Source organism: Lithobates pipiens, unplaced genomic scaffold (genome assembly GCF_037356315.1).
Source record: "Lithobates pipiens isolate NorthernLeopardFrog02 unplaced genomic scaffold, aLitPip1_a1.2 Scaffold_19, whole genome shotgun sequence".
In the NCBI taxonomy this organism is placed as follows: domain Eukaryota; kingdom Metazoa; phylum Chordata; class Amphibia; order Anura; family Ranidae; genus Lithobates; species Lithobates pipiens.
This window is the reverse complement of record NW_027507764.1, coordinates 947,482-962,565: the sequence shown is the minus strand read 5'-3', so window position 1 is coordinate 962,565 and position 15,084 is coordinate 947,482. Positions and strand designations below refer to the sequence as shown.

General features: G+C 48.4%; 1 protein-coding gene across 1 annotated transcript in view; it reads left to right on the top strand.

Annotated features, from left to right (window-relative positions):
• The first annotated feature begins 398 nt into the window (after positions 1–398).
• The window catches only part of SLC52A2 (solute carrier family 52 member 2), a 70,470-nt gene continuing 55,784 nt past the window's right edge, over positions 399–15,084 (top strand). Inside the window, 1 exon segment of the mRNA XM_077490467.1 lies at positions 399–554. Within this exon segment, the coding sequence (XP_077346593.1) occupies positions 431–554 (124 nt within the window). The 5' untranslated portion in view covers positions 399–430.

Genomic DNA, 15,084 nt, shown 5'->3' with positions numbered 1-15,084 from the left:
GGTGAATAGATTTGGGTCATGGTATAGATGGTGGAGGAGGGTCCGGGGGGTGTATAGATTTGGGTCATGGTATAGATGGTGGAGGAGGGTCTGGGGGGGGGAATAGATTTGGGTCATGGTATAGATGGTGGAGGGGGGTCCGGGGGGGAATAGATTTGGGTCATGGTATAGATGGTGGAGGAGGGTCCGGGGGGTGTATAGATTTGGGTCATGGTATAGATGGTGGAGGAGGGTCCGGGGGGGGGGTGAATGGATTTGGGTCATGGTATAGATGGTGGAGGAGGGTCCGGGGGGCGGGGGGGTAATAGATTTTGGCCATGTGGTTTGTGTATTTGGCTGGAGTTTACAGGCCTTCCACAGGAATTGTGTTCTGGGTGCGTCCATTCCCTTTAACTCTCACCGATTTTCACCTTTTCGCAGATTCGGAGACATGGAGGTGACGGGCCGCTCTCTTATCACACATGTCCTTGTGGCCTTATTCGGAATGGGATCCTGGGTGTCTGTGAACTCCTTGTGGGTGGAGCTTCCTGTCGTTGTGAAGGATCTTCCAGAAGGTGAGGGACAATATCTGCTGAGGTACAGGACGGCATATTGGGGGGAGGCTGAGGTACACGAGGACGGCATATTGGGTGGAGGCTGAGGTACAGGAGGACGGCATATTGGGTGGAGGCTGAGGTACAGGAGGACGGCATATTGGGTGGAGGCTGAGGTACAGGAGGACGGCATATTGGGTGGAGGCTGAGGTACAGGAGGAAGGCGTATTGGGGGGAGGCTGAGGTACAGGAGGACGGCGTATTGGGGGGAGGCTGAGGTACAGGGGGACGGCATATTGGGTGGAGGCTGAGGTACAGGAGGACGGCATATTGGGGGGAGGCTGAGGTACAGGAGGACGGCGTATTGGGGGGAGGCTGAGGTACAGGGGGACGGCATATTGGGTGGAGGCTGAGGTACAGGAGGACGGCATATTGGGTGGAGGCTGAGGTACAGGAGGAAGGCGTATTGGGGGGAGGCTGAGGTACAGGAGGACGGCATATTGGGTGGAGGCTGAGGTGCAGGAGGACGGCATATTGGGGGGAGGCTGAGGTACAGGAGGACGGCGTATTGGGTGGAGGCTGAGGTACAGGAGGACGGCATATTGGGGGGAGGCTGAGGTACAGGAGGACGGCGTATTGGGGGGAGGCTGAGGTACAGGAGGACAGCATATTGGGTGGAGGCTGAGGTACAGGAGGAAGGCATATTGGGTGGAGGCTGAGGTACAGGGGGACGGCATATTGGGTGGAGGCTGAGGTACAGGGGGACGGCATATTGGGTGGAGGCTGAGGTACAGGGGGACGGCATATTGGGTGGAGGCTGAGGTACAGGAGGACGGCATATTGGGGGGAGGCTGAGGTACAGGAGGACGGCATATTGGGGGGAGGCTGAGGTACAGGTTATATTGGGGGGAGGCTGAGGTACAGGTTATATTGGGGGGAGGCTGAGGTACAGGTTATATTGGGGGGAGGCTGAGGTACAGGAGGACGGCATATTGGGTGGAGGCTGAGGTACAGGAGGACGGCATATTGGGGGGAGGCTGAGGTACAGGAGGACGGCATATTGGGGGGAGGCTGAGGTACAGGTTATATTGGGGGGAGGCTGAGGTACAGGTTATATTGGGGGGAGGCTGAGGTACAGGTTATATTGGGGGGAGGCTGAGGTACAGGAGGACGGCATATTGGGTGGAGGCTGAGGTGCAGGAGGATGGCATTTTGACCAATCACAGCAGATCACATGGCAATTGTACACAATGAGTGGCTTCCATTCATAGTCGTTCACAGGCAGTGAGTTATTGCCCCGATGTGCGGCTGCAGTGATCGGGAAATGTCTCCCTGCCCGTGATTAGCGCAGCGCTGCACCCACTTCCTGGCGGGCTCTACACGTGGAGCGCGGGAACACGCCTGAGCTCATCCCTACTTAAAATATTGATTATCACTGTTATTGGCAATCCGTGTACAAAACAAGTCCTGATTATCTTCCCAGAGTAGTGAAATGTCACCATGGTAACGCGATATCACTCTGGTCAGTGTGTAAAACAGAAATCATAGAGAAAGCAAAAATTCATGAAAAATTGTAATAAAAAAAGTATTCAATGTCTTTCCATACTGCCACCAATCATATGACGAGGGGGAGGGGCTGAGGGGGGATGTTGATACTTTATTACTTAAAGCGGAACTAAACCCATTTCCAAAAAACAGTTACATTCCGATACGTGTAACTGTCTCATTGGCTGTGCTAGATGGCGGCGGCGCTCCCCTGGTCCACGTGTGACTTTTCCCCATAAATATATCATTTCAACCCCCCCCCCCCCATGACTTTATCTGGATATAGAAGATGTGATGGTTGGCAGTGGCGGCTGGTGAATTTTTAGGATGGGGGCCGCAAGACCCCGCCCCTTCCCATTTGGTCCCTCCCACTTCTCTAAGCCACACCCCTTATAGAATCCACATGATATACCAGGCTGCACATTATACACTGGGCTCTGCACATCATATACCAGGCTGCACATTATACACAGTGCTCTGCACATCATATACCAGGCTGCACATTATACACCGGGCTCTGCACATCATATACAAGGCTGCACATTATACACCGGGCTCTGCACATCATATACCAGGCTGCACATTATACACCGGGCTCTGCACATCATATACAAGGCTGCACATTATACACCGGGCTCTGCACATCATATACAAGGGTACACATTTATATACCGGGCTCTGCACATCATATACCAGGCTCTACATTATACACAGTGCTCTGCACATCATATACCAGGCTACACATTATACACAGTGCTCTGCACATCATATACCAGGCTGCACATTATACACAGTGCTCTGCACATCATATACCAGGCTGCACATTATACACAGTGCTCTGCACATCATATACCAGGCTGCACATTATACACAGTGCTCTGCACATCATATACCAGGCTGCACATTATACACCGGGCTCTGCACATCATATACCAGGCTGCACATTATACACAGTGCTCTGCACATCATATACCAGGCTGCACATTATACACAGGGCTCTGCACATCATATACCAGGCTGCACATTATACACCGGGCTCTGCACATCATATACCAGGCTACACATTATACACCGGGCTCTGCACATCATATACCAGGCTGCACATTATACACCGGGCTCTGCACATCATATACCAGGCTGCACATTATACACAGTGCTCTGCACATCATATACCAGGCTGCACATTATCCCCCGGGCTCTGCACATCATATACCAGGCTGCACATTATACACAGTGCTCTGCACATCATATACCAGGCTACACATTATACACCGGGCTCTGCACATCAGATACCAGGCTGCACATTATACACAGTGCTCTGCACATCATATACCAGGCTGCACATTATCCCCCGGGCTCTGCACATCATATACCAGGCTGCACATTATACACCGGGCTCTGCACATCATATACCAGGCTACACATTATACACCGGGCTCTGCACATCATATACCAGGCTGCACATTATACACAGTGCTCTGCACATCATATACCAGGCTGCACATTATCCCCCGGGCTCTGCACATCATATACCAGGCTGCACATTATACACCGGGCTCTGCACATCATATACCAGGCTACACATTATACACAGGGCTCTGCACATCATATACCAGGCTACACAATATACACAGTGCTCTGCACATCATATACCAGGCTGCACATTATACACAGTGCTCTGCACATCATATACCAGGCTGCACATTATACACCGGGCTCTGCACATCATATACCAGGCTGCACATTATACACCGGGCTCTGCACATCATATACCAGGCTACACAATATACACAGTGCTCTGCACATCATATACCAGGCTGCACATTATACACAGTGCTCTGCACATCATATACCAGGCTGCACATTATACACAGGGCTCTGCACATTATACACAGTGCTCTGCACATCATATACCAGGCTGCACATTATCCCCCGGGCTCTGCACATCATATACCAGGCTGCACATTATACACCGGGCTCTGTACATCATATACCAGGCTGCACATTATACACCGGGCTCTGCACATCATATACCAGGCTGCACATTATACACCGGGCTCTGCACATCATATACCAGGCTACACATTATACACCGGGCTCTGCACATCATATACCAGGCTGCACATTATACACCGGGCTCTGCACATCATATACCAGGCTGCACATTATACACCGGGCTCTGCACATCATATACAAGGCTGCACATTATACACCGGGCTCTGCACATCATATACCAGGCTGCACATTATACACCGGGCTCTGCACATCATATACAAGGCTGCACATTATACACCGGGCTCTGCACATCATATACCAGGCTGCACATTATACACCGGGCTCTGCACATCATATACAAGGCTGCACATTATACACCGGGCTCTGCACATCATATACCAGGCTGCACATTATACACCGGGCTCTGCACATCATATACCAGGCTGCACATTATACACCGGGCTCTGCACATCATATACCAGGCTGCACATTATACACCGGGCTCTGCACATCATATACCAGGCTGCACATTATACACCGGGCTCTGCACATCATATACCAGGCTGCACATTATACACCGGGCTCTGCACATCATATACCAGGCTGCACATTATACACAGTGCTCTGCACATCATATACCAGGCTGCACATTATACACAGTGCTCTGCACATCATATACCAGGCTGCACATTATACACAGTGCTCTGCACATCATATACCAGGCTGCACATTATACACTGGGCTCTGCACATCATATACCAGGCTGCACATTATACACAGTGCTCTGCACATCATATACCAGGCTGCACATTATACACAGTGCTCTGCACATCATATACCAGGCTGCACATTATACACCGGGCTCTGCACATCATATACCAGGCTGCACATTATACACCGGGCTCTGCACATCATATACCAGGCTGCACATTATATACCGGGCTCTGCACATCATATACCAGGCTGCACATTATACACCGGGCTCTGCACATCATGTACCAGGCTGCACATTATACACAGTGCTCTGCACATCATATACCAGGCTACACATTATACACAGTGCTCTGCACATCATATACCAGGCTACACATTATACACAGTGCTCTGCACATCATATACCAGGCTACACATTTATATACCGGGCTCTGCACATCATATACCAGGCTACACATTATACACAGTGCTCTGCACATCATATACCAGGCTACACATTTATATACCGGGCTCTGCACATCATATACCAGGCTGCACATTATACACAGTGCTCTGCACATCATATACCAGGCTGCACATTATACACAGTGCTCTGCACATCATATACCAGGCTGCACATTATACACAGTGCTCTGCACATCATATACCAGGCTGCACATTATATACCGGGCTCTGCACATCATATACCAGGCTGCACATTATACACCGGGCTCTGCACATCATATACCAGGCTGCACATTATACACAGTGCTCTGCACATCATATACCAGGCTGCACATTATACACCGGGCTGCTGCACATCATATACCAGGCTGCACATTATATACCAGGCTGCACATTATACACAGGGCTCTGCACATCATATACCAGGCTGCACATTATACACCGGGCTCTGCACATTATACACCGGGCTCTGTACATTATACACCGTTCTCTGCACATTATACACCGTTCTCTGCACATTATACACCGGGCTCTGCACATTATACACCGGGCTCTGCACATTATACACCGGGCTCTGCACATTATACACCGGGCTCTGCACATTATACACCAGGCTGCACATTATACACCGGGCTCTGCACATTATACACCGTTCTCTGCACATTATACACCGTTCTCTGCACATTATACACCGGGCTCTGCACATTATACACCGGGCTCTGCACATTATACACCGGGCTCTGCACATTATACACCGGGCTCTGCACATTATACACCAGGCTGAACATTATACATCGGGCTCTGCACATAATATACCAGGCTGCACATTATACACAGTGCTCTGCACATAATATACCAGGCTGCACATTATACACCGGGCTCTGCACATCGTAAACACAAGGCTGCACATTATACACAGTGCTCTGCACATCATATACCAGGCTGAACATTATACACCGGGCTCTGCACATCATATACCAGGCTGAACATTATACACCGGGCTCTGCACATCACATACCAGGCTGAACATTATACACCGGGCTCTGCACATCATATACCAGGCTGCACATTATACACCGGGCTCTGCACATCATATACCAGGCTGCACATTATACACCGGGCTCTGCACATCATATACCAGGCTGCACATTATACACAGTGCTCTGCACATCATATACCAGGCTGCACATTATACACAGTGCTCTGCACATCATATACCAGGCTGCACATTATACACCGGGCTCTGCACATCATACACCAGGCTGCACATTATACACAGTGCTCTGCACATTATACATAGTGCTCTGCACATCATATACCAGGCTGCACATTATACACAGTGCTCTGCACATCATATACCAGGCTGCACATTATACACCGGGCTCTGCACATCATATACCAGGCTACACATTATACACAGTGCTCTGCACATTATACACAGTGCTCTGCACATTATATACCAGGCTGCACATTATACACAGTGCTCTGCACATCATATACCAGGCTGCACATTATACACAGTGCTCTGCACATCATATACCAGGCTGCACATTATACACCGGGCTCTGCACATCATATGCAAGGCTGCACATTATACACAGTGCTCTGCACATCATATACCAGGCTGCACATTATACACAGGGCTCTGCACATCATATACCAGGCTGCACATTATACACAGTGCTCTGCACATCATATACCAGGCTGCACATTATCCCCCGGGCTCTGCACATCATATACCAGGCTGCACATTATACACAGTGCTCTGCACATCATATACCAGGCTACACATTATACACCGGGCTCTGCACATCAGATACCAGGCTGCACATTATACACAGTGCTCTGCACATCATATACCAGGCTGCACATTATCCCCCGGGCTCTGCACATCATATACCAGGCTGCACATTATACACCGGGCTCTGCACATCATATACCAGGCTACACATTATACACCGGGCTCTGCACATCATATACCAGGCTGCACATTATACACAGTGCTCTGCACATCATATACCAGGCTGCACATTATCCCCCGGGCTCTGCACATCATATACCAGGCTGCACATTATACACCGGGCTCTGCACATCATATACCAGGCTACACATTATACACAGGGCTCTGCACATCATATACCAGGCTACACAATATACACAGTGCTCTGCACATCATATACCAGGCTGCACATTATACACAGTGCTCTGCACATCATATACCAGGCTGCACATTATACACCGGGCTCTGCACATCATATACCAGGCTACACAATATACACAGTGCTCTGCACATCATATACCAGGCTGCACATTATACACAGTGCTCTGCACATCATATACCAGGCTGCACATTATACACAGGGCTCTGCACATCATATACCAGGCTGCACATTATACACCGGGCTCTGTACATCATATACCAGGCTGCACATTATACACCGGGCTCTGCACATCATATACCAGGCTGCACATTATACACCGGGCTCTGCACATCATATACCAGGCTACACATTATACACCGGGCTCTGCACATCATATACCAGGCTGCACATTATACACCGGGCTCTGCACATCATATACCAGGCTGCACATTATACACCGGGCTCTGCACATCATATACAAGGCTGCACATTATACACCGGGCTCTGCACATCATATACCAGGCTGCACATTATACACCGGGCTCTGCACATCATATACAAGGCTGCACATTATACACCGGGCTCTGCACATCATATACCAGGCTGCACATTATACACCGGGCTCTGCACATCATATACAAGGCTGCACATTATACACCGGGCTCTGCACATCATATACCAGGCTGCACATTATACACGGCGCTCTGCACATCATATACCAGGCTGCACATTATACACAGTGCTCTGCACATCATATACCAGGCTGCACATTATACACAGTGCTCTGCACATCATATACCAGGCTGCACATTATACACAGTGCTCTGCACATCATATACCAGGCTGCACATTATACACTGGGCTCTGCACATCATATACCAGGCTGCACATTATACACAGTGCTCTGCACATCATATACCAGGCTGCACATTATACACAGTGCTCTGCACATCATATACCAGGCTGCACATTATACACAGTGCTCTGCACATCATATACCAGGCTGCACATTATACACCGGGCTCTGCACATCATATACCAGGCTGCACATTATACACCGGGCTCTGCACATCATATACCAGGCTGCACATTATACACCGGGCTCTGCACATCATATACCAGGCTGCACATTATATACCGGGCTCTGCACATCATATACCAGGCTGCACATTATACACCGGGCTCTGCACATCATGTACCAGGCTACACATTATACACAGTGCTCTGCACATCATATACCAGGCTACACATTTATATACCGGGCTCTGCACATCATATACCAGGCTGCACATTATACACAGTGCTCTGCACATCATATACCAGGCTGCACATTATACACGGGGCTCTGCACTTCATATACCAGGCTACACATTATACACAGTGCTCTGCACATCATATACCAGGCTACACATTATACACAGTGCTCTGCACATCATATACCAGGCAACACATTATACACAGTGCTCTGCACATCATATACCAGGCTACACATTTATATACCGGGCTCTGCACATCATATACCAGGCTACACATTATACACAGTGCTCTGCACATCATATACCAGGCTACACATTTATATACCGGGCTCTGCACATCATATACCAGGCTGCACATTATACACAGTGCTCTGCACATCATATACCAGGCTGCACATTATACACAGTGCTCTGCACATCATATACCAGGCTGCACATTATATACCGGGCTCTGCACATCATATACCAGGCTGCACATTATACACCGGGCTCTGCACATCATATACCAGGCTGCACATTATACACCGAGCTCTGCACATCATATACCGGGCTCTGCACATCATATACCAGGCTGCACGTTATACACCAGGCTCTGCACATCATATACCAGGCTACACATTATACACAGTGCTCTGCACATCATATACCAGGCTGCACATTATACACAGTGCTCTGCACATCATATACCAGGCTGCACATTATCCCCCGGGCTCTGCACATCATATACCAGGCTGCACATTATACACAGTGCTCTGCACATCATATACCAGGCTGCACATTATACACAGTGCTCTGCACATCATATACCAGGCTGCACATTATACACAGTGCTCTGCACATCATATACCAGGCTGCACATTATACACAGTGCTCTGCACATCATATACCAGGCTGCACATTATACACCGGGCTCTGCACATCATATACCAGGCTGAACATTATACACAGTGCTCTGCACATCATATACCAGGCTACACATTATACACAGTGCTCTGCACATCATATACCAGGCTGCACATTATACACAGTGCTCTGCACATCATATACCAGGCTGCACATTATACACAGTGCTCTGCACATCATATACCAGGCTGCACATTATACACCGGGCTCTGCACATCATATACCAGGCTGCACATTATACACAGTGCTCTGCACATCATATACCAGGCTACACATTATACACAGTGCTCTGCACATCATATACCAGGCTGCACATTATACACCGGGCTCTGCACATCATATACCAGGCTGCACATTATACACCGGGCTCTGCACATCATATACCAGGCTGCACATTATACACCGGGCTGCTGCACATCATATACCAGGCTGCACATTATATACCAGGCTGCACATTATACACAGGGCTCTGCACATCATATACCAGGCTGCACATTATACACCGTTCTCTGCACATTATACACCGTTCTCTGCACATTAGACACCGGGCTCTGCACATTATACACCGGGCTCTGCACATTATACACCGGGCTCTGCACATTATACACCAGGCTCTGCACATTATACACCGGGCTCTGCACATTATACACCGGGCTCTGCACATTATACACCAGGCTGAACATTATACATCGGGCTCTGCACATAATATACCATGAACATTATACATCGGGCTCTGCACATAATATACCAGGCTGCACATTATACACAGTGCTCTGCACATAATATACCAGGCTGCACATTATACACCGGGCTCTGCACATCGTAAACACAAGGCTGCACATTATACACAGTGCTCTGCACATCATATACCAGGCTGAACATTATACACCGGGCTCTGCACATCATATACCAGGCTGAACATTATACACCGGGCTCTGCACATCACATACCAGGCTGAACATTATACACCGGGCTCTGCACATCATATACCAGGCTGCACATTATACACCGGGCTCTGCACATCATATACCAGGCTGCACATTATACACCGGGCTCTGCACATCATATACCAGGCTGCACATTATACACAGTGCTCTGCACATCATATACCAGGCTGCACATTATACACAGTGCTCTGCACATCATATACCAGGCTGCACATTATACACCGGGCTCTGCACATCATACACCAGGCTGCACATTATACACAGTGCTCTGCACATCATATACCAGGCTGCACATTATACACAGTGCTCTGCACATCATATACCAGGCTGCACATTATACACCGGGCTCTGCACATCATATACCAGGCTACACATTATACACAGTGCTCTGCACATTATACACAGTGCTCTGCACATTATATACCAGGCTGCACATTATACACAGTGCTCTGCACATCATATACCAGGCTGCACATTATACACAGTGCTCTGCACATCATATACCAGGCTGCACATTATACACAGTGCTCTGCACATCATATACCAGGCTGCACATTATATACCGGGCTCTGCACATCATATACCAGGCTGCACATTATACACCGGGCTCTGCACATCATATACCAGGCTGCACATTATACACCGAGCTCTGCACATCATATACCAGGCTGCACATTATACACCGGGCTCTGCACATCATATACCAGGCTGCACATTATACACCGGGCTCTGCACATCATATACCAGGCTGCACATTATACACCGGGCTCTGCACATCATATACCAGGCTGCACGTTATACACCAGGCTCTGCACATCATATACCAGGCTACACATTATACACAGTGCTCTGCACATCATATACCAGGCTGCACATTATACACAGTGCTCTGCACATCATATACCAGGCTGCACATTATCCCCCGGGCTCTGCACATCATATACCAGGCTGCACATTATACACAGTGCTCTGCACATCATATACCAGGCTGCACATTATACACAGTGCTCTGCACATCATATACCAGGCTGCACATTATACACAGTGCTCTGCACATCATATACCAGGCTGCACATTATACACAGTGCTCTGCACATCATATACCAGGCTACACATTATACACAGTGCTCTGCACATCATATACCAGGCTGCACATTATACACAGTGCTCTGCACATCATATACCAGGCTACACATTATACACAGTGCTCTGCACATCATATACCAGGCTGAACATTATACACCGGGCTCTGCACATCATATACCAGGCTGCACATTATACACCGGGCTCTGCACATCATATACCAGGCTGCACATTATACACCGGGCTCTGCACATCATATACCAGGCTGCACATTATACACCGGGCTGCTGCACATCATATACCAGGCTGCACATTATATACCAGGCTGCACATTATACACAGGGCTCTGCACATCATATACCAGGCTGCACATTATACACCGGGCTCTGCACATTATACACCGGGCTCTGTACATTATACACCGGGCTCTGTACATTATACACCGTTCTCTGCACATTATACACCGTTCTCTGCACATTATACACCGGGCTCTGCACATTATACACCGGGCTCTGCACATTATACACCGGGCTCTGCACATTATACACCGGGCTCTGCACATTATACACCAGGCTCTGCACATTATACACCGGGCTCTGCACATTATACACCGGGCTCTGCACATTATACACCAGGCTGAACATTATACATCGGGCTCTGCACATAATATACCATGAACATTATACATCGGGCTCTGCACATAATATACCAGGCTGCACATTATACACCGGGCTCTGCACATCGTAAACACAAGGCTGCACATTATACACAGTGCTCTGCACATAATATACCAGGCTGCACATTATACACCGGGCTCTGCACATCGTAAACACAAGGCTGCACATTATACACAGTGCTCTGCACATAATATACCAGGCTGCACATTATACACAGTGCTCTGCACATCATATACCAGGCTGAACATTATACACCGGGCTCTGCACATCATATACCAGGCTGAACATTATACACCGGGCTCTGCACATCACATACCAGGCTGAACATTATACACCGGGCTCTGCACATCATATACCAGGCTGCACATTATACACCGGGCTCTGCACATCATATACCAGGCTGCACATTATACACCGGGCTCTGCACATCATATACCAGGCTGCACATTATACACAGTGCTCTGCACATCATATACCAGGCTGCACATTATACACAGTGCTCTGCACATCATATACCAGGCTGCACATTATACACCGGGCTCTGCACATCATACACCAGGCTGCACATTATACACAGTGCTCTGCACATCATATACCAGGCTGCACATTATACACAGTGCTCTGCACATCATATACCAGGCTGCACATTATACACCGGGCTCTGCACATCATATACCAGGCTACACATTATACACAGTGCTCTGCACATTATACACAGTGCTCTGCACATTATATACCAGGCTGCACATTATACACAGTGCTCTGCACATCATATACCAGGCTGCACATTATACACAGTGCTCTGCACATCATATACCAGGCTGCACATTATACACCGGGCTCTGCACATCATATGCAAGGCTGCACATTATACACAGTGCTCTGCACATCATATACCAGGCTGCACATTATACACAGGGCTCTGCACATCATATACCAGGCTGCACATTATACACAGTGCTCTGCACATCATATACCAGGCTGCACATTATCCCCCGGGCTCTGCACATCATATACCAGGCTGCACATTATACACAGTGCTCTGCACATCATATACCAGGCTACACATTATACACCGGGCTCTGCACATCAGATACCAGGCTGCACATTATACACAGTGCTCTGCACATCATATACCAGGCTGCACATTATCCCCCGGGCTCTGCACATCATATACCAGGCTGCACATTATACACCGGGCTCTGCACATCATATACCAGGCTACACATTATACACCGGGCTCTGCACATCATATACCAGGCTGCACATTATACACAGTGCTCTGCACATCATATACCAGGCTGCACATTATCCCCCGGGCTCTGCACATCATATACCAGGCTGCACATTATACACCGTGCTCTGCACATCATATACCAGGCTACACATTATACACAGGGCTCTGCACATCATATACCAGGCTACACAATATACACAGTGCTCTGCACATCATATACCAGGCTGCACATTATACACAGTGCTCTGCACATCATATACCAGGCTGCACATTATACACCGGGCTCTGCACATCATATACCAGGCTGCACATTATACACCGGGCTCTGCACATCATATACCAGGCTACACAATATACACAGTGCTCTGCACATCATATACCAGGCTGCACATTATACACAGTGCTCTGCACATCATATACCAGGCTGCACATTATACACAGGGCTCTGCACATCATATACCAGGCTGCACATTATACACCGGGCTCTGTACATCATATACCAGGCTGCACATTATACACCGGGCTCTGCACATCATATACCAGGCTGCACATTATACACCGGGCTCTGCACATCATATACCAGGCTACACATTATACACAGTGCTCTGCACATCATATACCAGGCTGCACATTATACACCGGGCTCTGCACATCATATACCAGGCTGCACATTATACACCGGGCTCTGCACATCATATACCAGGCTGCACATTATACACCGGGCTCTGCACATCATATACCAGGCTGCACATTATACACCGGGCTCTGCACATCATATACAAGGCTGCACATTATACACCGGGCTCTGCACATCATATACCAGGCTGCACATTATACACCGGGCTATGCACATCATATACAAGGCTGCACATTATACACCGGGCTCTGCACATCATATACCAGGCTGCACATTATACACGGCGCTCTGCACATCATATACCAGGCTGCACATTATACACAGTGCTCTGCACATCATATACCAGGCTGCACATTATACACAGTGCTCTGCACATCATATACCAGGCTGCACATTATACACAGTGCTCTGCACATCATATACCAGGCTGCACATTATACACTGGGCTCTGCACATCATATACCAGGCTGCACATTATACACAGTGCTCTGCACATCATATACCAGGCTGCACATTATACACAGTGCTCTGCACATCATATACCAGGCTGCACATTATACACAGTGCTCTGCACATCATATACCAGGCTGCACATTATACACCGGGCTCTGCACATCATATACCAGGCTGCACATTATATACCGGGCTCTGCACATCATGTACCAGGCTGCACATTATACACCGGGCTCTGCACATCATGTACCAGGCTACACATTATACACAGTGCTCTGCACATCATATACCAGGCTACACATTTATATACCGGGCTCTGCACGTCATATACCAGGCTGCACATTATACACAGTGCTCTGCACATCATATACCAGGCTGCACATTATACACGGGGCTCTGCACTTCATATACCAGGCTACACATTATACACAGTGCTCTGCACATCATATACCAGGCTACACATTATACACAGTGCTCTGCACATCATATACCAGGCTACACATTATACACAGTGCTCTG